Source organism: Perca flavescens, chromosome 24, assembly GCF_004354835.1.
Source record: "Perca flavescens isolate YP-PL-M2 chromosome 24, PFLA_1.0, whole genome shotgun sequence".
Lineage (NCBI taxonomy): Eukaryota > Metazoa > Chordata > Actinopteri > Perciformes > Percidae > Perca > Perca flavescens.
Window position 1 is genome coordinate 3849505 of NC_041354.1, and position 26863 is coordinate 3876367.

Below are 26863 nucleotides of genomic sequence, written 5' to 3' on the forward strand. Positions count from 1 at the left end.
TTGCAGTTATATAACCCTAAAAATAACAGCTCAGGTTTTATAACTCATGCTGAGGACAGGAAAATTACTTTTCTCTCATAATTCCTTTCAATGTTAGTGGTTGTTTGGGGATCCTAATATTACCTACTGATGGAATTATCCACCTTATAAATGTGTTATAAAATTCACTGAATAAATGCTTCAAATCTCAATGTTTGTCCTCACTGAAATGTTATTCCAGAAAAATTTCTCTTTGTGTGTGCACACAGATATTGACTCAAAACCAATCAAGAATATTGTCTACCTGCACGTGCACATGGGCTATTGATTAACTGTATATGTTCATCATCCTGCATGTGCTGATGAAATGCTGAGTGTGTGCATGTGCTACTACCACAGCATTTCTTTCATTTGTTTTTATTGAAACTGGAGAATACAGAGTCAGACATTTCTAATCAGACACTTGATTCACAAACTTAATATTCAAGTTACCGCCATGTAATATGGAGCAACACGGATAATAAAACAAATGACATTTAAAAACAGATATTTTTCTCACCACTGACATAATAATGGGGAAAAACTCTTGACGTCTTTGGAGTTTGATTATGACATTAGAGATGAGATAATATATTTTCATTTCCAGATTCCCTGGTTTCATTGTACATTCAAGAAAGAGCTGTCAGTGACAATATCCTCACCATGACCCAGAAGTCCTATCATTGTGTGAGCAAACTGCTCCATCTTCAGGCCAAGATTTCTTCTACATCCCATTCATTTACAAAAAAAGGGGGCAAGATGCATTCGCTTCCTGTTGCAAATCAAACATGGCTGATCTTTGCAAGTCTACTGGGGTTGAGGGGGGCGAACATGACGTCTCATTCAAGAAGCACTGATTGTTGCAGTTTTAGGATTTCCTCATGTGTATAATAACTGTATGTTGAAAGAAGTCAAGCAGCAGAGTAGGAGATATGCTTGTTTAGATGCTTCTACGTCTCTTTCTGGCCATAATGTAAAGGATAATTCCAGTTTTTCATACTTTTTTACAACTTGGATTTTTGTGGCCAGAGATCTTGCAGCAACATTGTTAAACGGGATAAGATCCACTACGTAGACATGTGGCATATAAAGAATGGGAGATGGATCTTTGTGTTGTAGCCTCAATTTTTGTTTAACCTTAATACATGTTGCCTCATTGCATCTGGATGTGATTCTAATTATACATTTACATCTGTATTTTATGTAATTTACAAGTTCAACCAATATTGAAATATCTATATAATATATATAGGCTTGATTTGCAGGTGTTGCATTCTGGGAACTATGCTAATAGGTGAATAATGTTTCTAAACAACTTCATTTGATGAGCTCCATGATCATTAGTCATATTTTTAAGACTTGTGATAACAATATAGAGTACACATAGAAACATATCTGATCACATTAATTAAATGGCAAAATTATGACTTGATTTTATCAAAACCTACTATACTTACGACTTACTTTGACCTATGTACATATTCTAATTACTGTGCATATAATACACTATTTCTGATGTTACTGTACATCAAATTACTGATTAGGAGATGAAAAATACAGATGAGGGGAAGTTATATGTAGAAATTGCACATGTAAACACACACACACACACACACACACACACACACACACACACACACACACACACACACACACACACACACACTCTTGCATTCATATCTTCAACAACAAGTTGTCTCAGACTTGACACAGACCTTTTTTTGAATTAATTTGAGGCCGACATGCTGGCAAATATTTACAATCAGTTTTTGAAATCAGAGAGACGACGTAATAGAAATAAAGCATTTTTTGTACAGCAGGAAATGAGTTTGGCTGCAGGTCAGAATGTGTCCTCTTCCACTGAACTGCTCTTGGGAAAAGCTCTAAAAAAAAGCTGCAGTGGTGTAGTATGTCTTAATGCTGCAGTCGTCTGCCACTAGAGAGCAGTAGTCATCCATTTCCTCCACAGTTTCAATTGCATGGAGTGCTACTTGCTTTCTCCATATTTTACAATAAATCAGACTCTCAGTCAGGTCTATAAATTCTCCACTTTTGGTGATAATCCCACTGAAGTTCCTCGGGCGTCACCACTGACTCCAGCCGTCCTGCTCTGCACAGTAAGTTGAGTCTCACAACCAAACGTCCAAACTCAGACCCTAATGATGCTGATGGAGGAGGAGGCTCTGTGGAGCTGAAACGGAGAGAGGGAAGAGTGAGAGGGAGCTGTATTCAGAAACACATGAGTCATATACAGAGAGGTTCACATATATGAACATGACTCATACACCTCAGAGTGTGGGATATATTCACATGCACCGCCATGTGCCTTCATATATATATATATAATGTCTGTTGCACTTTATACATAATGTCTGTTAAAGATTTAGTCACTAACTAATGGCCTGTGCATTGATCCTCAACCTTTAAGACACACTCAGATGAAGTTCTCACTTCATTGAGTTCAGGTTTTGGCTGAAAAAAGAAGTAATTCGGACTGTGGGGAGGATGAGGAAAAACTCCATGTTGTCAAGGCACCCAGACAACATGGAGTTGGGGGGAGTATAAGGACATCAAAGGGTTAATGATCTCCTGTCTCAAATGCATTATAGCTGAAGTGATAAGAGGACTAATTGGACAGCAATATTTTTAATGAGTGATTCATTGTTTAACAATTGATAAACAAATCTCTACATAATCATATATATGGTTATTAAATCACACTAAGTTTTCCAATATTCAGTGTGGGTACATTCCACACACTATCAATGCAAGTAGAATCAATTTGCATCTGCAAACATATAACATCATGGAGAATGGTCCTTCTCTTTGAGCTTCATGATTTAGGTGTGATCTGACCTTGGTTGTAAGGATTATAAAATACATTTTGATGTTAATGTTGCAGCTCCTCAGCACCTTCCATTCCCCACTCATTGATTTCTCATCATCTTAAGAGAACTGAGAGATTACTGTGAACACGAGTGCTGCAGTGGCAGCCGAGACTGACTGATCCGACTCAAGTTTATCGTCTCATGTTTGGAGACAGAGCTCCATCGGCAGACTGCATGCCACTGATCCACATCAGCAAACTAACAAGCTCTCTATGTTTCCAGCCTGGTTGTTTTATATTTAGCCACGATGGCAGTGGCTCTGGTTGCTAGGAGATCTCGGGTGCAACTACAAAGGCTCTCTTCAGAGACGAAACAAAATACTCCTGGCAGCCAAGAATGATCATGCATTATAGAGAGGGGCTCCAACCAAATGAAAGCGATGGAGAAGAAAAGTTTGGAAAGATGGAAGAGTTTGTTAATGAAGTGGAGGGAGATAGAGATGAGTCACCCTGCTGCTGTGCATGGCTCCATTGTGGTAGATGGGGGAGCTGCCGGCTGAAGCGTTGTAGTAGGGGGGAGTGGCTCGGACCAGCGGCCTCTTGCTTTTGTCTTTGCTGCTGTTGGAGTCGTTGTCCTTGATGATGTCATACTGCCGGCAGAAGAGGGCGATGACAGCTGGGGAGGGAGATGACCGAAACAACGTCAAAAACACATCAACAGTCAGCAAATACTCCCAGTATACTGTATCTGTCTACGCCAGAGATGGAGTACTCGAGTCCGACTCTAGTCAATATTCTCTGGACTCATGACTCGACACTGATGACTTGGACTTGGATTTGAGGATTTACGAAATTGGACTCGAGCATTCAAATAGGACTCGGAAGTTGGATGAAGTTTTTGACTACTTTTATGTGTAATAGGCAGTGATGAAGTACTCAAGTCCGACTCGAGACGCTATTTTCTGGACTCGTGACTCGACCTCAGGTAATGGTGACTCGACTCGGACTCTTCTTTGGTGACTCAGACTTGGACTCGGACTCTAACACTGGGGACTCGAGACTCAACTTGGACTCGACAGTTGGTGACTCGACTACAACACTGGTCTACGCTGCAACATTTTACTAACTAAACATATCGGACGTGCTCACAGACATACGTTAGAATTATCACGCCACGCATCGACTGTAAGTTAGGAAAAAGTGCTTTTAACTTTTACGCTCCTGACAGATGGAACTGGCTTCAGGAATCTCTCAAATTAGAGCAACTGGTTTCCATTGGGACGTTCAAGATGATGCTTGAAAATGTGTTACACAGGGACTGCTCTTGATTTTAATAGCCCTCTTATTCGCCTACATCAGTGATTCTCATTTGTTTTTATTGTTTATATGTAATGTCATTTTGTTATTTTTTTTACATATTGTAATTGGGTATTGTTTTATTGTCAGATTATTTTTATGATCATATTATTTGTTCTGTAATTTTTTAGATTGTTTATATGTCTTTTTTATTTGTGCTGTCATCAGGGCGTCATTGGAAAAGAGAGCTTGCTCTCAGTGTCCCTCCCGGAATAAAGAAAGGTTACAAATACAAATCCTTATCTACGCACAAGAAAACACATCCATACATTTAAATGTCTTTTCATTTTATTTTGGGTAATCTGAAGGGGTGGGGGAAAAAAAATCGATAAAGCCTAGTATCGCGATATTTTCTGTGGCAATGCTGTATCGATACACAGACGCAGAGTATGGATCTATTATTATAGACGTGTTGGTAAGTTTGTCTGCTTGACAATCCCATTTTGCAGCAATAAAAGTGAAGTGAGATGGGAAACAGGGAAATTTGTTGTTTTAGATGAAACAGATATTGACAAAGTTTCCTTTTGGGGGCCCTAATTTGAAATTGGGAAAATGTTGAAGTTGGAAAAAAGGTCGTGAGGCCTCTTGTGATTCCCACCCCTAGTAATCGGTGACGGCATTTCTCCCTGTTTTCTGAATATTTACAAACCAAACAATCTATCGATTAATGGAGAAAATAATCAGCAGATTAATCCATAATAAAAATAATCATTCAAAATGAGCTCCAGCTCAAGCAACTGCAACAGTAAAACCTTGCTTTTACATTAATGCATGATTCATAATAATCTAATGATAGAATATATAATAGTATAACAGTCACAGAGGACCTTTTGATTCTTTTAACAATTTAACTACATTTTCCTGATTATTCTTACATACTTTTATTCAAGCAACATGTTTAATACTTTGCCCACACCTGCCCACAGAAGCAGCACAGTGGTGATAATGAGCAGCTCTCCTGTCTGTAAGTGAGGAGTCATGCCCAAGCCCTCCATCGCCGGTTCATCTAAAGAGAAAAAGTCACAAGATTTACATTTACATGTGTACAATGATGGCTTCATCAATCCCCAGAAGGGAAACTATTTTGATCGCCAATGCACAAAAAAGTGCCAGGCTAGCTGTTTCGCCCTATTTCCAGTCTTTATGCTAGGCTAAGCTAACCAGCTGCTGGCTATAGCTACAAACAGTACACAAGAGTGGTATTGATCTCATCTTATCCTCAACGAGACAAACAATCAGCGTTGAGCGATTACTTTTGTAAACTTTGTTGGCAAGTTTAAGCTTTGTTTCTCAAATTAAGACGGGGAAAGGTGTAGGTCATGGTGGTTTAACTTGCACATACAAATGTTTGTTTTATTTTGACTTTTTCCTTTTAAAAATGCACATTTTTAGTGATAAACTGTAAGCCATGGTGTCAGGAAATAGAAATAAGTAAGTTAAAGAGTACAATATATGTAATATATATATGTGTGTGTGTGTGTGTGTGTGTGTGTGTGTGTGTGTGTTATTTACGGTGGTCCAGTACTCCGGCTGGATAATGGTCACTCCTCTCCAGAGTCCTGAAGTGGATGGCACGGCTAGGCTGGCTGTCACCATGTGGCCCAACAGACTGCACCTAAACACCCCCGCCCCCCCACAAAGGAGTGTTTCTTTAGGTGAAAGCATGAAGCACTCCTTGTATATTTAAGGAAGAGAGGTTGGACTTCTTTACAGTGGATCACGGGGTACATTCCCAGCTGACATTAATGGAGGACGACATTATGTAACAATGACAGGAAACTGGCTTGCGAGGGTATATTTAGCGAGTGAATGGTGCTTTGGTTTTTTGGCCGTGATCCTGAATGATCATTGGAGGACGAGCAGTACTGTAAATGCAGAAGCAGACTGGAAGCTTGGAAGACAAAAGAGAAAATATAGATTTCAGATAAAGACCCACTTAGGGACAGCTAACCGAGGAAAGTGAGAATCCATCCAAAACATGATTTGATTGTGTGTTCGCAGCTACAGTGGAGTTTGATAGCAGAAAATATTTAGTTCGACAATTATACAGTTAGAGAAATCCATCACAGAGGAACATTAAGATACACAAGAGGTCTAACTGTGCCTCCGCCTACACATTACAACCAAAGGATAGCCATTCTAGGAAAATTACTAACCATGGCAGAAGTGTGTGCAAAACAAAAGTTATTTACAACATTTCATCACAAAAAAAGTCCCTCAATTTCCAAAAAGACTTTTTTTGATTGGAAAGTTGCAAGTTTAAGCTCTGCAAACCATCCTTGAGCAAAAAAGGCCCACAATGACAAGTCCTTCACCAAACTCCACAGAGAAATTCTCTTTTTTTACCATCCTTTTATCTCCAATAAGGTCAGAATGGTTGAATGGTTCAAATCTCCAGCTCCTGGTGCTGGCTAGGCTTCAGTGCTTTGCTCAATGACACTTCTGCAGGACTCCGGCTTGCTGACGAGCACATTCTACGAGTTCTCCAGCTGAAGGACAATTTGTATCAGTCTATTAAGTCTATAATGGATTATAAAAAGTTGAATAGAGTCATGATAATGGAGTCACATTAGAGCGTCCTCCATCAGAGAGTAACTGTAGCTTGTGCTGCTGTTTGATTTAAAAAAAATAACTTTAATTACACACTGAGTTATTATGAATGTCCTTCAATGTGGTTTATCTGGTGGTTACAGCTGCACCGCAGACATCTGTAGAAAGCCTCTCATTGGCTGCAGCTGTCACGAATTTGTGGTTTTAACTTTTACACACTACAAAAGAATATCGACTCAAATCTATTTTCTGGCTTTTCCCAGAGCTTTCATTGATATAATGGTAGTTAATAGGGTAGCGAGAAGTCCAAGACTATTAATGCCAACTTTTAGGATTTATAAACCATGAAGTTACATCTTAGAATTTAGAACTTATAAACCTGCTTCATGGTAATCTATCATCAACAAATCAGGTATTTACTGTCAGATGTACCCTAATGTTTTCTATTAAACGTCTATGTGTGTGTGTGTGCGTGCGTGCGTGCGTGCGTATGCTTGCGTGTGTTCAGTTCAGTCACTTTATTATCCCAAATGGAGAAAACAATACAAAGACAGGAAGTACAACAATGTTTCCTGTACATGATATATACAACACCACAGGAACAAATTCTACATTGCATGATTGTGCAAATTAAGCCGAGTTATTGCACATGGAACAAAGGACTTTTTCAGCAGGTATTTACTGTCCGATGTACCCTAATATTTTCTATTCTCTCTTGTGTGCGTGCGTGCGTGTGTGTGCAGCTCACCTGGACGCTGTAGTGTGTGTCCTCGTCCAGGTCCCACAGCACACACCAGCGGCTGGACGTGTTCACCTCTCGAATGGAGCGCTGCATCAGACCGTCCTGCCTCTGGAGATGATCAAAAACAAGGACATGTAATACCCTGCCTCTGGGGGGGAGAGGGGAAGCGGGGAAGGGGGGAGAGACACGTGCAAACACAAGGACATGTCGTAAAAACCCCACTGCACCATCGTGCCTAATTTAACATTGTTATTTCACAATTTCCAGACAGACATAATAAAATCCCCCGCTGTTACAAGCAGCTTCACTTCACTCATATAAATTCAGCTCAAACACCTACTTAACCCACTGGGGGGGAATTAGGTCTGCAGGCAAGGTAACACCAGCAATCACCATTTGGAAGAAACAAGAAACACATGTGCACAGGCAGAGATGCTACAAATATCACCTTCCTGTAGTTTGCAGATAAACAGATGTTGTCCTGGGGGAAATACATCTTTAAATAATCAGGTTCACTCAGAAGGATTTGGGTTTAGCTTAAATGCTTACTACTTACAGTAGGACTCTGGCAAAACAATGAGACTGTATTCTCATTTAGACATCATACCATTAAGGGAAAACAGTGAGTCAAATCCACTTATTATCACCTTTCCAGTAAATAAGACCAGTAAAAAGTTGCTGATTTTACACATCCAGCAGTTACATTTTCATTAATTTGGAGTTGTGCTTCAGTCCACTTCATGAATATAAGTCCAAGGTTCTTTCTCTTTAAGCTCTGTTTTGGGGAAACATTTGTCCATTGGCAGGACGCTCGAGGCTCTCCAGATGTCTGAATCATCTGAGTGGTGTCCTCTGCTCCTCTGGCAGCTCTGGGAGGGCCAGTGAGGAAGCTTTTATTGTCCCAAAGCACTAAAGGACCATCATATATAAAATATCCTTATGGAGGTTAAAAGTTAATCAATACCAGTGACTCAGCTGCAAGACTCTCTGATTCTCTGAGGATTAAAAGACTGTAAAGTCTCCTCGCTGCTGCTCTTTAAGAAGTGAACGCCCGGTAATAATTCAATTTCGGCCTCCGTTTCATTTGTATTTTTGTTCATAAATGCCACACTTTTTTTTGCACTTCTGCCAGCTGAACCTGCGTCTTTAACATTCCCTTTAAAGTTTCTCCAGTGCCACGCAACATTAAATCAAACTGAAGGTTTTACAGGGTCTTTAAATCCCGTGGCTGTACAAGTGACCGTGGCACTTTCCAAAAAGAAACAATCAGTATGGTGTGACATGAACAAAACTAACTTTTAGCTGGGTTGGTTAGAGTTTAATTGAGACAAGCTGCCCAGAGGCTTTTTAAAAGCTCGGTAAAATGTGTCTTCACTGAGTACTCTGACCCCGAAATCAGGGGAACACAAAGTTTGGTTACAAAGCTATTTTTAGGTAAGGAAAGAAGTCAGCAGCTTAATGTATTCCAGCAGTGAAGCAGATAAACAAACCTCCTCTTTCTGTCACAGGCTGACAGTTTTCTTCTTGCAGCTGGTAATGAAACACGCCTACAGTTCAAACACACCTATCTGCACCTGCAGCATGGATTTATTTGATGAAGGTCCACCCACATATACACCTGAATCATCAATTAACCCTGTGATAGTTTGGGATCTATGAATCAGAATGAGGATTATTGTGCATCTCAGACACACAATCTCAAATTGGGTTCCTTCCTTTCTCGGATTACTTGTGTGTATGAAAGTGCTGTTGCATAATGTGTGAATCTCAGCAGCCGGTGCTTCTGGGATATGTAACAACTTCAGATGAGTGAAGCAACTCGTTGTCTGAGCACATTGACTCGTCCTGCTTCTCCTTCACTAACAGAAGGCTCAGCTTGTTACTGAAAAGAAAGCGGAGATGAAATAATCTCCTAAAGCAAGCTGGTATACACTGGTGGGATGTAACTAAGTACATTTACTCAAGTACTGTACTAACTGTAAGTACAAATGTTGTCTTTTTCTTTTCATGCCACTTTCTACTTCCAGTCTGCTACATTTCATAGAGAAATATTTTACTTTTTACTCCACTACATTCATCTGACAGCTTTAGTTACTAGTTACTTTAAAAATTAAGATGTTTGCACACAAAAACACGTACGTGTTTATAAAATAGGATGTTTTATTATAAATTAAACTAGTCAACAGCTGAGATGATTAGACCGTTAAACACACAACTGGTTGGGTTCTGCATTGAGAACTTTTACTTTTAATACTTTAAGTACATTTTCTTGATGATACTTACATACTTTTACTTAGTAACCTTTTCAATGCAGGGTTTTTACTTTTAATTTTACAGAGTGGTATTAGTACTTTACTTAAGTCCACTAGCAGGTATATGTGTGTCCAAACCAAGCCTAAAGCTTGACATGGGATCAGTGGTGCTTTTACACCATAAAAGCAGAAAACAGTCCTGAAGACATGCATGATTGACTGCAGTCTTTTATATAACTGCATCCTGTGAGGTCTTTTGTACATTTCACCCACAGCCAGAGCACCTTTTGATGACTAACAGAAGAAAAAAAGGAGCTCAGTAGATGCATTTATACACGCTACCTGCTCCAATCATCCCTATTAATATTAGAGTATGGTTCTTGCATAAGAGCTTTCTAAGGTCGTGGCAGGAGATGTTTTACATCCTCATCCTCTGTTATCTCGCAAATGCCAAGAGGCTGATGGATTCTGAGTCAGACGTGAGACGACTTTAAAAAAAACATAAAAACCACAAGAGTTGTCTGGCATGGCCGCCGCTGTGGATGTTCCTCTTGTGATACGAGTCCCGGCCAAATCATTTCCACTAATGGAGACAACTCCTACTCAGAGCTCAGCTAGTGTCGGATTGTCCTGTTGCCAAACTGTGGGTGGTAAAAACTGATTAGAATGAAGCAAGATGAGTTAGCAGCTTGGCTTCAAGAGGGGAACCAAATGAGGTGATATATGAGCAGAATGTGTCTAGAGATTCCTAACACGGTGTATTTGTAATGGAGCGAATGTGAAAACACGGTAGTTTTGCAACTAACTTGAAAAAATAGACATTTTAATTTGAATAAAACACCCACATACTGAGTCAGCTGTGACACTTGAACACTATGTGCTGCTATTGAGATGAAAAGTTGAAATAGTAAGCTAAAGGCAACATGATGACAAGATGGTGGTTGTAATAGCTGTTAGTAATGGATACATTGTGAGGAAATGTGTCTAAAAGTAATGGATTCATGGATCAAATAGACAAAGTGAAGGATATGCAGTGAAATAGCTGTACAAATCGTTGCAATCGAGAGATAAATAGATGGATTTACAGTTTAAACAATGAGCTATAAGTAATTTGGTTCATATATTGCTTTTTGATATTTGAGTATCATATGTGAATAATGTGAAAAACCTAAATAAAAACTATGTTAAAGAAAAAAGTTAAATTAGTTGAAATAGTTAGCTGTAAGTATTAGACAGCTGAATTTGGTGGTGGATTAATTGTTCTAATCAAAGTGTTTTATGTAATTCATAGCGGCATTTACATCCAAAGTTAAGCTAAAAGCTACTGGTCTATTAGTCGGTTTCCACTTATTAACCACATTTCTATTACCAATATTTGTCTGTTGCTCCTTTGTCTTCTTATGGCTGGAAACCTTTGTAATCAGATCTGTTTTTTAAAGTACCTTCGTGAACCGGCAGCCAGCCTTGGCATTACAAGTTTATTATTTATTCCTCTGACATTTCCAAACTTTTAAAAGGACACTAGAAGTTCCTGGCCCCGAGAATGATGCAGCGTTTTGAAAACCTCCTTTGAAAAGAATGAAGTCCTCAAGAGATAAACAAAAAAATATATATACATAATTCATCTAAGGGAAAGCTGTCTTCTAGCCCTGTGCGAGGCAGCAATCCAAGTTTTCTGAACGATTCATAATTAATACCCCTTCCATTTGTATCCCTGCTAAATTAACTGGCCGTCAACCAAATGAGAGTACAGAGGGGACAAAGGGTTCGATCAGGGCGAGTTTGACGTGATACAGATAGACTAATTATTTTCCAAGCTTTTTGAGGATTAGAGCAATTAAGAAAAATATATCTTTCAACTGAGCATATAGCAAATATCCTCACACACACACACACACACACACACACACACACACACACACACACACACACACACACACACACACACACACAAAGAGTGATGATACTATTTTACTGTACCTGCTGTGAGATGGAGTATCCAATGACTGTGTCTCCCTGAGGGACGTTCCAGGTCACCATGGCCGAGTGCGCCCTCAGCTGGGTCACCGATATATTCACCGGGGCTGCTGGCACAGCTGTTGGAACACAAACACACACACACACACACACACACACACACACACACACACACACACACACACACACACACACACACACACACACACACACACACACACACACACACATTACTTCTTAGGGACGGTCAGTAACACACTTTAGATTCTACATGTCTAGTTTGCAGAGGCATTTGTGTCCTGCTGCAGCAAAGACAACTCAAACTCTACTACAGTTCCTGGAAATACACTACATGGCCAAAAGTATGTGAACATGCCAACATTACACCCATGAGCGCATTAATCTGCTGCTATAACAGCCCCCCCCCCTCCTCACTCCTCTGGTTCCAGGCTTTTCACCAAATGTTGGAACTGCTAACAAGAACGCGAATAAGCATACTGTATTTACCAAAATGTCAAACTAACAATCCACAAAAGATTACAGCTTCTTTGATTACAGCTGGTGTTCCCTGACTAATGTACAATTCTCCCTTAGTGCTTTCAGTGTCCTGAACATCCTGAACACAGAAAACAAACAGCTACACTGATACTCCGTCATAACCCGGTGTGTTTTTGCTAGTGTTTCCATTCCTGTCCAAGGGTCCATGAGCAAGGCACGTGTATTTGGTTTGGATTAAAGTCTCCGTTAAATGGCTGAAATGTAAATGTATCATCATGTGCAAAATAAGAGATTCTCACACACGCACACACACACACACACACACACACACACACACACACACACACACACACACACACACACACACACACTGTACTTACACACTTGAAGGCTCATACTAATGATCCTCTGGGGGCAGGTTAAAACTGATGGGAAATCGGAAGTGTTCAGCTAAGAGAGTGAGAGAGATTTTTTATATTGTTAAAAGCTATGACCTCCACTGAGAGGAGGGGACAGAGAAGGTAAATAACTATTAAATAATAAAGTATTACTGTACTTATTTATTTATTTTTACATCTGGTAGCTAGGACGGAAGAAGGGAAGTGAAAAGGAGAATAAATAAAGGGTTATAGAAACAGAGAAAAAGGCTGGAAGACAAATGTTTTCCTCAGAAGCTAAACAATCAGAAAGAAAGAAACTGTCTGAAAAAGAGAGGAAAATTAAGAGATACAGACAAAAAAAGACAAAAAATGTGAGAAAAGAAAGACTGAAAAAAACTGAAACAAGACAAACAAGAAAGAAAAAGAAAGTGAGAGACAAAAATACATGAAAATAAGAAGATGAAACATGAAAGAAAGACAAACAAGACGAAAGGAAACTCAAAAAAGAGACAAAGACTAAATGAGACAAAAAGACAGAAATAAAAGACAGAAATAAAGACAGGAAAAATACAAGCAAGAAGCACAGCAGCCAATTAAGGCATCAAGGCTGAAAAGGGACGTATAAATGCTGATGTTTTGCATTACGGCAAATTAACGTCCAACTGAAATCTGAATTCTCTTCACGTTCCATGTTAGAAAATAGAAACAATGATGATACAGCAGCTGTTGTGCATATGCTAACAAAAGAGGATGAAACAAAGAAGCACGGCAGATTTCGAGAACACGTGCAAATGGGGAAAACACAACCAAAAACAGGAACGCTCTGCAAGTAAAACATGATGCACACGGCTGGGACAACGCTTGTTGTTGCCATGGTTTTGGGCCCATGGAGTTATTGGGGTCGGCTTTCTGTCGAGCCCAATAACTCAAATAACTGTGGTTGTTGGAAAATCAAATGGAGTTATAAACATTGTGATCTCACGATTGAGATATTATTGCAAAGCTGATTGTGTCATGTAAAGTCTGCCTACATTATAACTCAGGTGTTAGTCTTGTATTTAGTCTCTTTACAGAGAATAGACAGTCACTGAACTATTAATCATGTATTCTTATTAATACATCTTTTCCAATCCAATTCCACTTCTAAGGTGTGCATTAGTGGCTAGCGCAAATTTATTACATATGGTTGTTTGTTGTTGGACTTCTGTGCTAGTCATGGATTGTCTATAACGAACACCATGTTCGAACATAGGGATGCTCATAAGTGTACCTGGTACCAGAGCACCCTAGGCCGAAGGTCAATGATCGATTTCATAATCGTTTCATCTGATCTGAGGCCGTATGTTTTGGACACTCGGGTGAAGAGAGGGGCAGAGCTGTCAACCGATCACCATCTGGTGGTGAGTTGGGTCAGGGGGTGGGGGAAGACTCTGGACAGACCTGGTAAGCCCAAACGTGTAGTGCGGGTAAATTGGGAACGTCTGGAGGAGGCCCCTGTCCAACAGACTTTCAACTCACACCTCCGGCGGAGCTTTTCGTGCATCCCTGTGGAGGCTGGGGGCATTGAACCCGAGTGGACAATGTTCAAAGTTTCCATTGCTGAAGCTGCAGCGAGGAGCTGTGGTCTTAGGGTCTTAGGTGCCTCAAGGGGCGGTAACCCACGAACACCGTGGTGGACAACGGTGGTCAGGGAAGCCGTCCGACTGAAGAAGGAGTCTTTCCGGGATATGTTATCCCGGAGGACTCCGGAGGCAGTTGCAGGGTACCGAAGGGCCCGAAGGGCTGCAGCCTCTGCCGTGAAAGAGGCAAAGCAGCGGGTGTGGGAGAAGTTTGGAGAAGACATGGAGAAGGACTTTCGGTCGGCACCAAAGTGCTTCTGGAAAACTGTTCGCCACCTCAGGAGGGGGCGGGGAACCATCCAAGCTGTGTACAGTAAGGATGGGACACTGTTGACCTCAACTGAGGAGGTAATAGGGCGGTGGAAGGAGCACTTTGAGGAACTCCTGAATCCGACTAATACGCCCTCTATGTTAGAGGCAGAGCTGGAGGATAATGGGGATTGTCGTTGATTTCCCAGGCGGAAGTCACTGATGTAGTCAAACAACTACACAGTGGCAAAGCCCCGGGATTGATGAGATCCGTCCAGAAATGCTCAAGGCTCTGGGTGTGGAGGGGCTGTCCTGGTTGACACGCCTTTTCAACATTGCGTGGAAGTCTGGGACGGTGCCAAAGGAGTGGCAGACTGGGGTGGTGGTTCCCCTTTTTAAAAAGGGGGACCAGAGGGTGTGTGCCAATTATAGGGGTATCACACTTCTCAGCCTCCCTGGTAAAGTCTACTCCAAGGTGCTGGAAAGGAGGGTTCGGCCGATAGTCGAACCTCGGGTTGAGGAGGAACAATGCGGATTCCGTCCTGGTCGTGGAACAACGGACCAGCTCTTCACTCCTGGAGGGAGCCTGGGAGTATGCCCAACCGGTCTACATGTGTTTTGTGGATTTGGAGAAGGCGTATGACCGGGTCCCCCGGGAGATACTGTGGGAGGTGCTGCGGGAGTATGGGGTGAGGGGTCTCTTCTCAGGGCCATCCAATCTCTGTACAACCAAAGCGAGAGCTGTGTCCGGGTTCTCGGTAGTAAGTCGGACTCGTTTCAGGTGAGGGTTGGCCTCCGCCAGGGCTGCGCTTTGTCACCAATCCTGTTTGTAGTATTTATGGACAGGATATCGAGGCGTAGTCGGGGTGGGGAGGGGTTGCAGTTTGGTGGGCTGGGGATCTCATCGCTGCTCTTTGCAGATGATGTGGTCCTGATGGCATCATCGGCCTGCGACCTTCAGCACTCACTGGATCGGTTCGCAACCGAGTGTGAAGCGGTTGGGATGAGGATCAGCACCTCTAAATCTGAGGCCATGGTTCTCAGCAGGAAACCGATGGAATGCCTTCTCCAGGTAGGGAATGAGTCCTTACCCCAAGTGAAGGAGTTCAAGTACCTTGGGGTTGTGTTCGCGAGTGAGGGGACAATGGAGCGGGAGATTGGTCGGAGAATCGGCGCAGCGGGTGCGGTATTGCATTCAATCTATCGCACCGTTGTGACGAAAAGAGAGCTTAGCCAGAAGGCAAAGCTCTCGATCTACCGGTCAGTTTTCGTTCCTACCCTCACCTATGGTCATGAAGGCTGGGTCATGACCGAAAGAACGAGATCCAGGGTACAAGCGGCTGAAATGGGTTTCCTCAGGAGGGTGGCTGGCGTCTCCCTTAGAGATAGGGTGAGAAGCTCACTCATCCGTGAGGAGCTCGGAGTAGAGCCGCTGCTCCTTTGCGTCGAAAGGAGCCAGTTGAGGTGGTTCGGGCATCTGGTAAGGATGCCCCCTGGGCGCCTCCCTAGGGAGGTGTTCCAGGCACGTCCAGCTGGGAGGAGGCCTCGGGGAAGACCCAGGACTAGGTGGAGGGATTATATCTCCAACCTGGCCTGGGAACGCCTCGGGATCCCCCAGTCGGAGCTGGTTAATGTTGCTCGGGAAAGGGAAGTTTGGGGTCCCCTGCTGGAGCTGCTCCCCCCGCGACCCGACACCGGATAAGCGGACGAAGATGGATGGATGGATGGATGGAAATATATTAAGTTTTAATTTGGATTACTAGCATCTTAAATTTGTTATGCTTTGCAGATGTTAGTTATTAATGGTGAAACAAGTTGCACCAACTATATAGATTTTCTTTCTTATAGTACTTCTTTCTTTATGTTTTCAAATTAAATTAGCTTCTCTCCATCTTTCATTGATGTTTCTTTATCCTTATGATGTAATTATTATTTTATTTCATTATATTCATCGTGTTGTTTTTGGTCTGATGCTCTGTTGATTGTTCACATGCATCCAGATACTACATAAACACAACTGCAGTGGTGGAAGAAGTATTCAGACCTTTTACTTAAGTAAAAGTACTAATATCACACTGTAAACATACTCTGCTACAAGTAAAAACCCTGCATTGAAAATGTTACTTTAGTAAAATGTAAAGTATGTAAGTGTTATCAGGACAATGTACGTAAAGTATTAAACTTAAAAGTAAAAGTTCTCAATGCTCCCTCCCATTTTAAAGTGTAAAGGATTTAATGGTCTAATCATCTCAGCTGGACTTGTAGGCTGTTATATTGTTTGGTTTGGTGGTTTCATTTATAATAAAACATCAGATTTTATAAACACATACGTGTGTTTTGTGTGGAAAAAATTTCATTTGTAAAGTAACTAAAGCTGTCCGATGAATATAGTGGAGTAAAAAGTAGAATATTTCTCTCTGAAATGTAGCGGAGTAGAAGTAGAAAGTTGCATGAAAAGAAAAGACTCAAGTAAAGTACAAGTACCTCAACATTTGTACTTAAGTACAGTACTTGAGTAAATGTACTTAGTTACATTCCACCACTGCAGAAATGTCAGCAGCATCGCCTCCTTTTTGCTGTAAAAACAGATGAAAGTGCTCAGTCCCAGGCTGCTGGAAACCAACTGCACTAACACCAACAATAGAAAAGTACCAAACCGAAAGCATCCAGTCGGGCTCCTTGGTGCACGACCGTGAATGTCAAACTATCTCGGGCTAACAAGCTAACGGCAGCTCATTATGCAAGCCGCCCGCGCTCCGCTCCCTGCTCAGTCATTCAAATTAACATCAACATGCTTCCTTTTAAACGGTCATACAAAATAATCAATAATATGTGATAGAGTGCATAAAGTTCCTTCAATCTGTCTGTGTTTTCCCCAACATTTCCCAGAATGCCCTTTGACAGTCCACAGGGAAGGCTTATGAACCTGTTGCACTCAGCATGTGTAGGTGGAGTGAGCAAGAACAAAAAAAAGTGGGAGTTTTTTCACTTGAGAAAACGCAACCTGCCCTGTGGCTGCAATGCATTCTGGTCTATTTCCTGATACCGTGGGCGTAGAATCTGGCCACTGTGCTGATTAATTCCTCTCTGTATAATTACTGAATGTCTGAACTAAATGGATGCTGCAGGAAATGCTCTTTGATTTGGAGGAACTGACTGGAAACCTCATGTTTAATGCAGAATTTCTCCATTTTCCATCCTTCTCTGAGATTAAACGCTGCACAATATGGCCAAACGTAGGTGGACACCCAAACATTACACCTATATGTCATTCATTTTTTATGAACACCTTATTCTAAAAACTTTCTGCAAGATTTCAGAGCCTGGCTGCAGGGATTTGCTTCCATTCAGCAAACAAAATTTAGTGGCTCAACTGTTGCAAGTGAACACAAACAAACACAGATTTACTGCCCAAAGTGAGGCGAAAGGTACAACATGTATTGTGGGCTTTAGGACTCAAATTCTACAGAAGAATCAGGTCGGTGCACATGTTTGCTTGCTAACATCTATACAGTGTGTTGGCAAATAAACAGACTTTTGCTGCAACTGAATACAATATCATTCAGTAAGTAATCAAATGCATGCAAACGTACATTCCTCATACTTTGTGATGAGGTTTTCTACCATTTACCTGGTGTTGAAACTGATAACTTTTCAGAGTTGTAAAATCCTTGCATGCCATTTTAAACTGCTGTGCAACGTTCAGACATCTATAGAAATAAGCCTTCTGATTCAAAAATCTGTCACTCAAAATGGACTTGTATTTCATGTCAAGTGAATTTTATTTATATATATATAGCCCAGTATCACAAATCACAAACAACCCCTCTGTCCATAGACCCTCAATTTGGATAAGAAAAAGCCCTTTAACAGGGAAAGAATGGAAGAAACCTCAGGAAGAATGAGAATCAGAAAAGGATTTATTGTCAACACTTACAAGGACTTTGCCTTGGTGGTTGGTGGGTACATAAACAAACATATTAAACAGAGCTACAGAGGAGGGACCGTCTCCCTGGACACCTCACCAAACATGCTTCCACCAAAGGTCTCCTGCATCTTTTCAGTCAGGGCTGTTTACGGTCTACACACCCAGTAACGCAATGCAAAACATTGCTTTACTGTCCGAATACATCTTTCAGGAGTTCAGCAACTGATGTTGGACGATAAGGACCGGCTCATAGTTGGAAGAGAACTTATTAAGTTCATGTCAGGTCAAGTTCTTCCACACCCCTCTGGAAAAAAAAAATCTCTTTATGGAGCTGGCTTTGTGCATGGGGAATGGTCAAGTTTAAAGAGGAAATGGTCTCCTCCAAACTGTTGCTATAAAGTTGAAAGCACAATATTGTTTAAAATATCACCCACATATGCATGTCCACATACTTTTGGTAACATAGTGCATCTATTCACAGGAGGACCTTTTAGGAGGATTTTTGCTTTACTGAGAGAATAAAGGACATACAAACCAAATCTCATCCTCCACCTACAGCACACACACACACACACACACAACCATGTTCCCTTGTCTCTGCCAATGATAAGATCCCCTCAAACTCCCATCATGTTACATGCTGCGAAATCCCAACGGCTCTTATCTGCCAGGGCTGCAATCAAGTGCACACACACAGTGAATAGACCTTTGCAAATACATTATACAAACCGGGGTAGGGGATGAGAGGGGAGGCTTAGATGGAGTCAGGAAGACAGAGGAAAAGAGATGGAGATGAGAGAGAGAGGACGACAGAGAGAGGAAGAGGAGGATGAAAGATGACAGGAATATGACAGAACAATGGATGAATGAGTCAGAGGGCGAAAAGGGGAAAAGACAGCAATTATCTCAGGCAGATATCAAGAGATGGCGAGGGAATTTTCAATCTTTTGGTTTCGAGTTAAATAGGCAGACGAAAGGCAAAGTGAGATGGATGGACGGGAGGAGGGGGGAGAAAAAAGAGATCAATGATGGAGGGAGTGGTAAAAGATGGAGAGAGGGTGGAGAGGAGAAAAAACAGAGGATGAGAATGTGGTATATTGATTCAATTGTGAAATATAGCAGTTCAGGTGGACTTAAGTGCACACACACACACACACACACACACACACACACACACACACACACACACACACACACACACACACACAATGTCCTTGTGTGTCCTTCATGTTTTCAGCTAGTTTGCCCACATTATTTATTTATACCCATCATTTTTTAAACATTGCATTTAGCCACCTTTCCAGCCTAGAATTCTTCTTTATTAAAATGAATTAGGGATTCTAAAGTTGTTTTTTTCTCTAAAATCTATTGATATAAAATATATAATTTCGCCATTTACAAAATGTAACATAACAGATTACATTCAACCCCTACCCTCTTAATAGAAGAAAAAATGTTAAAAAAACAGAAGTTAAACCATAAAAGAGCATTGCTACTCCACAACTCAAATTATATTAACCCGTGCTGATCAAGGATTTATTTTACATTAATAATTATTTTAGTGTGAATGAATAATTTTTTTTTTCTTCAAAAAGTGTCTATTTAGGTGTTATCCTGCAGCAAACAGCAGTTTTTCCCATCACCAAGCAATAAAAAAAAAGGTATTTTCGCATATAATTTATAGTCAGGACTTCTGTTTTATTCCATTAAATCTCAACATTTCACAACAAATTACAGCTGAAGCTTACAGTTACGTCTTAAATGCTTCACCTATGGTCTGGAAATGTTAAGGAGTACGTGAACATCATTCGTAGGAGATAACCTTGGTTCTTCTACAGTACACCAGACTGGGAGATCCGCTTCACAAAGCTTTTGGTAAGAACTTATATTTAAACCGAAGACTCCATATTTTGTATAAATCTTATTTAGTTTGAGCTTAAAATAAAGTCACCATTTTCTCTGACTCCAGGAAACATTCCAAGAATGAATAATTGTGGGGACAGAGGCATTTATGACAAAGACATTCAGTACATTTTGCCAAAATCTCTGAATTTCTGTACACTCCAAATACAAAAGGAATAGGTACCCTTTTGTCTTTTAGTCAAAGTTCAAATGGCTAGTCTATTTCCTGAAAATGCCCTCTTAGATAGATGATGCATGCTTCCATAAAAGTTCTCCACAACAAAAAAAAGATACCTCTTAAAAAATACAAAATAAAACATGTCAAGCTGTTTGAGGTCATTATCTGTTCTTAATAAATATTACAAATATTTATTTAAGAATATTTTGCTATCATTATTGCAACAAGTGGACTCATATAGCTACAGTGGCAAAAGAGAGGAACAGTTTATTTTTGAGGATCCCCCTCATCTTTCTGCACTCATTTGGTCCTAAGAAGGTTAGAAAAACACACGCACCCACACACCCGGTAGTTTTGATCATCCCAAACAATGCTCTATTCATTTATTGTACTACAAGACGGACAAAAGCTTCTGCCAAACATACATTTTCTTCTCTGATCCAGCATGGCGTTTCTCTGCAGCTCCAAGCAACACAACAAAGACTGCGTCTCCACCAGCGACAAAAACCACAACATGCCTCATGACAGCTGTTGTTTACATCAGTTCTCCTGGAGTAGAGTGACGGTGACGTATGACTCGGAGTGTAAATCAAAGCCAAGTCACAGTTTGCTGATAGACTCAGACAGTCTAATCTGGCTAATGGCTCCCTACCCTCTCTGGGACGGATGGCTGCTCTGTGTGTGTGAGTGTGTGTGTGTGTGTGTGTGTGTGTGTGTGTGTGTGTGTGTGTGTGTGTGTGTGTGTGTGTGTGTGTGTGTGTGTGTTTGAGATACAGAAACAATCTGTACATGCTGATTAAGTATACAGTATGATCATGGGCGTGGGGCACGGGCACGGGACTACGAAGAAATGACGACTGAGAGAGACACAAAACACAACACTTGTTATAATGCAAAATGAGCATTTTGTCTCTCGGTGGTCACTTTGCATCTTTTTGCGTCCGTTTTAAGTCTCTACGTAGTTGTTTTGTTTCTCTTTATGGTTATTTTGAGTCTCTTTGCAGCTTTACTTGTCTTTGCAGCTGTGCGCATTTGATGTCTTTCGGCCACTTGTTTACCTTTTTGTGGTAATTTTGTGTCTCTTTGTTGGTATTCTGCATCTTTGTGTGGTTATTTTATGTCTTTGTGGCAGTTTTGCATCTTTTTTTGTGGTCATTCTCTCTCTTTGTAGTCGTTTTCTGTCTCTCGCTTGATTGACTCTCAAACAACAGCAGTAAACAGTCGCTCCATACAGACACGGGGGCCCCCTGATCCCTCGGGACCTGGGTCCTGTGATCGGTAGGCCCACTCAGTAATCCTTCCATGACTATGATTATATAACCGTAAGACATGACGTGATAAGACTTTAAAATTCTTTTTTAACTTTTCTGCAAGTCAACTGAAAGTTGCTAATCATTGTCTGATTAATTATGGAACAACAGCTTTGATCTTGACCCAAATGTCAGCAATTACCTGAGAATTTTAATTTACCCTCAGGCGGTCGAGTTTAGTCACGTTTCACCAGAACCCATCAAAGTGATGCTGCAAAAGTGAAACAACCCAGGTAGAAGAACCCCCCCCAAAAGGAGACCACGGGATCATTGAAATCATCAGGATTCCAGAGAAGATCAGAGTGAGCAAAGACAATAGATAACCACAATCAACGATGAGAGGAGCATTGATGTGAAGCAGAAAGAAAGCCCTCCCTGCATGAATGAAGCAGCCCTGCTTCTGTTCAATAACAACCTCCCGTGCTCCCAGTGGGTGCATTTGTATGTTCCCCTTTGTGCAGCTTCTGTCTTTAAGCTCCTTTTCCAAAATAATTGAAGAATTTTAGGTCTGAAACGAACGGCAGCTATGGTATGGTAGCTGTCAGGGGATTGTGGCGATGCACGACAATGTGAGGAAATTGCTGCCTTTCTGGAGAGTTGGTGGGGATTCCATGCCCACCATGAACTACAACATAACATGTTTGAATCCGACCAGGGGCCGGGCTTCGTTTCCTGTCATCTCTCCACTATCGCTATCAAATGATGGCATAAAATAACCCCCCAAATACTACAAAATACATCACTGAAACTCATGAAACATCACAGACTTCTAAGCATACAAGTACTTCTTGTACATGTTAAACTTTCATGACAACTGAGGGAACTCAACTGGAAGCTCCAGAACAGCTACTAAATGGCAGTGTGTAAAACGCATGTTTACTCCGTCTCCTCTCGGTCTCAGATAAAGAGGAGTCAGGCCTTTTATTTCAGGACCGGTTATTTTATCAAGGCATTTCTCATAATACTCTTCTGCCAATAAAAGAGGTGAATGAAGAAGAATCTTAATTTGTTTTCTGTGGGTGTTTTTTATATTGGAATGTGGATCTTTCAGATCAATTTGAGGAGGGCCTATGGTTAGCATTTTCCATATTTTCATGCAGTGAGGGGACTCGCACTGGTCTGGTCTTGGTCTTGTCTCTATCTCAACCCCTTCAAAGTTTTGGTCTGGTTTCAGCCTCAATACACTCTGGTCTGGGTGATGACTCAGTGTCGGTTTAGGTGGCCTTGACTACAACACTGTTAAATGGACCTCAAGGTCCACTGCTCTTTTCACAGTCAAGAATGATTTTTGACTCTTTAAGATATCTCAAAGAGTCAAAAATCATTCTGCACATATTCAAGTACATCTCAAAAGTACAACGTGCCAAAACTTTTACTACCAATGTAGAAATTTAGTTTGCAGTACCAGCACAGCAAACATTATACCGTAGTCCATAATCAAACTCATTCATTATAGTTTCCCACGTGCAGTATATACCTATGTAAATAATGTATATAACAATGTTTCCACGTTAATAAAGATATTTCTCCTAAAACCTTGTGTGAATAAAACTGTTTGCCCTGCCTTCCATAACATTTTCTAGTGATTTATGTTTAAAGCCAATACTGAACAAGAAAAGGCTTTTCGTCGTTTAACCTGAGGCAAAGAGCAGCAGGATGCTGAGCTCCTGTTATTATGGGAGGTTTCTGTCATGAAGGCCACGTGGGGAAATATACAAGGCACACTTCATTGGCTAAATTAATACAGAGCCTCGTAAAAGCAGATTAGTCGCCTGTTGGTAATCAGCCAAGGAGATGCACGTTGATTTTTGCTAAAGGTTGCTCTTCATAAAACCTTTCATAAAGATAGAGAGAGCAGAAATCTCACCAGTGGTTTGGATGATTTAAGTGCATTGCTGCTACTGCTAATTAAACAGGCCAGAGAGCGAGAGAGAGACCTTTAAAACCCTAATCCCGTGATAGACATTCAATTACGGTTTTGACAGTTTTACAACAGCTGTTTGTCTTGTTGAAATGTACGGTGTAAATACAGTACAGCAACCCCCCACTCAACCCAAATCACACATTTAGTCACATGTGAATGTAAAGCTGTGCATCCTGTTCGCCCTTTTTGTAGCTTTGTCCACCTTTAGTAGCTTTAAGTGTATTAGGTTGATGTTATTCCACATTATATGGCTGTTTTTTGTGTGATTTTATACAGATTTCTCCAAATTGTAGCCCAACATATCTATTGCTGTCTTTAGAAACATGTGGATCCCCGCTAACATTTTAAATGAAATGATCTAGGTTTAAGCAATGTTTTGCCTGCACAGCACGAGGTTATATTGACTGGAGCCCCAGCGGGTTAAAGATGAATCAATGCAGAGACAAAGATGCATTTAAGAGATGTTTGCACTGAGAACAAGGAAAACGACCATCATTTTGTCCAAAATACTGCGTTCATGTCACCACGAACACAGAATGTCGGAACATGATGAAAGAGACCAAGCAGCTTGCACTGTGAACACTGGAAATTAGATTAATTTCCTTCCCTTTTTTTGTCCAAAGTCCAGCATGAAGATTAACATTTTAAAAAGTCCCTTTTGTTTACAGACAAAACATCTCCCAAAGACTTAAAGGCATGCCTCAATAAATGACCTCAGAAACAACTGAATTATCCCCTTAACCGATCAGCATCTCTTACAGTCATAATGGTATTTATTGATGTTAAAAATGTTATTTCTGTAAACATTGCATAGAAATCATCATTCCAATTTCACAAATCTGCTTAATGTTTGTTCTTTTATGAGCGACGTGGTTGGAGAGACAAACAAAAACACATGATGTGTTTCAGCAAATGTGTTGGATGACAATATTGTCTGCTTCTAATGCATTCTTTGCATGTAAGCACCTTTAAAACACACATCATACCCCTGGTACAAAAATCTCATTAACTGAATTCTGCCAGATTTTTGCACCTGGACTTCACTGTGACGATGACTATTACATTGAAAATGAGAAGCCAAACAGACTCACTTGCTCCGACCATCCCCGGTGTTTGCCAGCAGGCCAGCAACAGCAGCAGCCCGAGGTGGAGGTGAAGAGACGCGGTCATAACCTTCTCCGTCTCCGCAACACTCACGGACGCACGAACACACACCTCTGGCTCTTCAGCACGCCTTCTCCTCTTCCCTCCTCTAACTCTCTTGCGTTTCACTGGAACTTTCCCCACAGGGTCACCACTGTTCCTACATCATCTCCATCTCCATCTCTTACAACCAGAGCATGCACTGCTTCCTCTTCTTGCGTCGGTTTTACTTCCAACTTGCCCAAAGTAGGTCAGCAGGTATGCAACTGCGATTTCAAATACGCTGAATGAATATGAAACGACACTTCTCAATCGCGTCGCGCAGCAGAGACAGCATAATCCTGCAGCCCGGGGAAGCTAACAAGTAGTTGGACCCTCGTCGCCTCTGCATGTATCCAGCGGGCTCGATTTTGCGTCAAACATCAGATGGAGACGCAGAAATATGTGCCACTCTCCGCGGCAGCCAGGTGGAAGGTCGCGGGGAGTTTCAGCACCGCGGACAGCGCTCAGGCAGGGCGGCTGGCATCTCAGCGAAGGCGAAAGAAAACATCGGCGTTGTTTTGAGGATTTCAATAAATGAAAGAGAAGATGATAATAGTGGGAACAGGAAGAGGGCGGCGCGTCTCATACAGGTTTAATCTGACAGATTATGGGAAGCCTGGAGGAGCAGAAAATGTCTGTCTGCAGGAGGCTTCGGCGCAAACTCCTCCAGCCAACCCCACACACACATACACACACACACACACACACACACACACACACACTTAGAAATCCTGTCACTACACTGGGGATGGAGGAAGGAGGAGGGAGGGAGAGAATGGTGCATTTCATCACTCAATCGATTGGATTAAAACAATCCTATATTTATTTGTACATTAACTCAAAGTATAAATTTGAAGAAAAAAAATTGTGCTTTCTTTTTATTATATTATGCTATTGTATAGGCTACTTCATTACATGACAGATGAGAATAGTGTACTTTTCTTTTACTCCACTACATTTATTTGACAGATATAGTTGCTTTAAAGATTACGGTTTGACATTAAAAAATGTGATAAGCTTGTTAAACACACCAAATCTCAACCTTTTGGGCTTATACAAAAAGCCCCTTTTCACTTTTCTAATGTTTAGCAGTTCCACTAAAGATACAATTACCCATTCATTGCAAATAACTGTTTGAGGCCTCAAGAGATAAAATGTAAAGATTGGAGAAAAGTCCAAATATTAACTTTGACCTCTCAGATTTATCTTTAAAAAAAAAAAAAAAAAGCATGATCCCTAGATTGAGATCACCACAGCACATTACTTTTATACAAACAAAACCCTCAAAATGTACATGAAAGTCAAAAGAAATCATTTAAAGGTATATTGTTAGCTCTTGAAGGGGTCTAGGTCTTCAGGTTGGGAACATAAAAGATCCTATTGATGCCACTACAATATCACTTTAAATCCATGTAGCATTATTGAACTGAAGTATTAGAAACTTGTAAACACTGTAAATGGAGAAAAAGAAATTCCCTATAGTAACATTACAAGGTAAGGTTATATATATTTTCATTATAAAGCAGAAGAGAGCACCCTATTTTCTGCTCGTTATATTCCCATAATAACTTCTGGTGTGGCAGCCACGCGTCCATAAAATGGAGCAGTTGACCTTGCTCGTAAAATTGAGTCCATAAACAAAGACATGCTCCCAACCTCTTGTGAGGCCTTTTCTATGGTGTAAACTGGCATTTGTCCCAGATTCGGTGTCAAAAATAAATACCTGTTTAATAAAGTCCTTTAAAAGCTGCGGGCGGCAAATACTCAGTGACCGTATTCACACATCATTAATCTTCAGTTGAAGCCTTTCGACATGATTTATTTGACTTATTTCACGGCAAAGTCATACAGTTGGACATATCTGACATTTGATATTGATTCAAGATCAAGGCAGGGTTTTCACTCTTGGTTTCCTGGGATCGAACAGCACCGTAATTACTTAACAATACTCTGATGCACAGCAGATTC

At 41.0% G+C, this 26863-nt stretch overlaps 1 protein-coding gene across 2 annotated transcripts; it reads right to left on the minus strand.

Moving 5' to 3' along the window:
* Positions 1–380: 380 nt before the first annotated feature.
* Positions 381–25519, minus strand: LOC114551025 (fibronectin type III domain-containing protein 4). Of its 2 annotated transcripts, none has more exons than XM_028572112.1 (7): positions 24802–25519; positions 11726–11841; positions 7500–7601; positions 5714–5816; positions 5118–5207; positions 3355–3521; positions 381–2209 (listed from the first exon to the last, which is right to left on the minus strand). In XM_028572112.1, the coding sequence occupies exons 1-7, from the start codon at positions 24878–24880 to the stop codon at positions 2168–2170; spliced, it is 699 nt and encodes a 232-aa protein (XP_028427913.1). In that variant the 5' UTR covers positions 24881–25519; the 3' UTR covers positions 381–2167. The 2 variants fall into 2 exon arrangements, with proteins under 2 accessions (XP_028427913.1, XP_028427915.1); XM_028572114.1 differs by lacking the exon at positions 24802–25519 and adding an exon at positions 12601–12655.
* Positions 25520–26863: the final 1344 nt, after the last annotated feature.

Coding starts and splice junctions, on each gene's coding strand:
- LOC114551025 (XM_028572112.1), bottom strand. CDS start 24,880: ATGACCGCGTCTCTTCACCTCCACCTCGGGCTGCTGCTGTTGCTGGCC. Junction 7,602..11,725: donor GATACTCCATCTCACAGCAG/GTACAGTAAAAT, acceptor GATCATCTCCAG/AGGCAGGACGGTCTGATGCA. Junction 3,522..5,117: donor TGTGCTGCTTCTGTGGGCAG/GTGTGGGCAAAG, acceptor CTCCCTCCCCAG/CTGTCATCGCCCTCTTCTGC.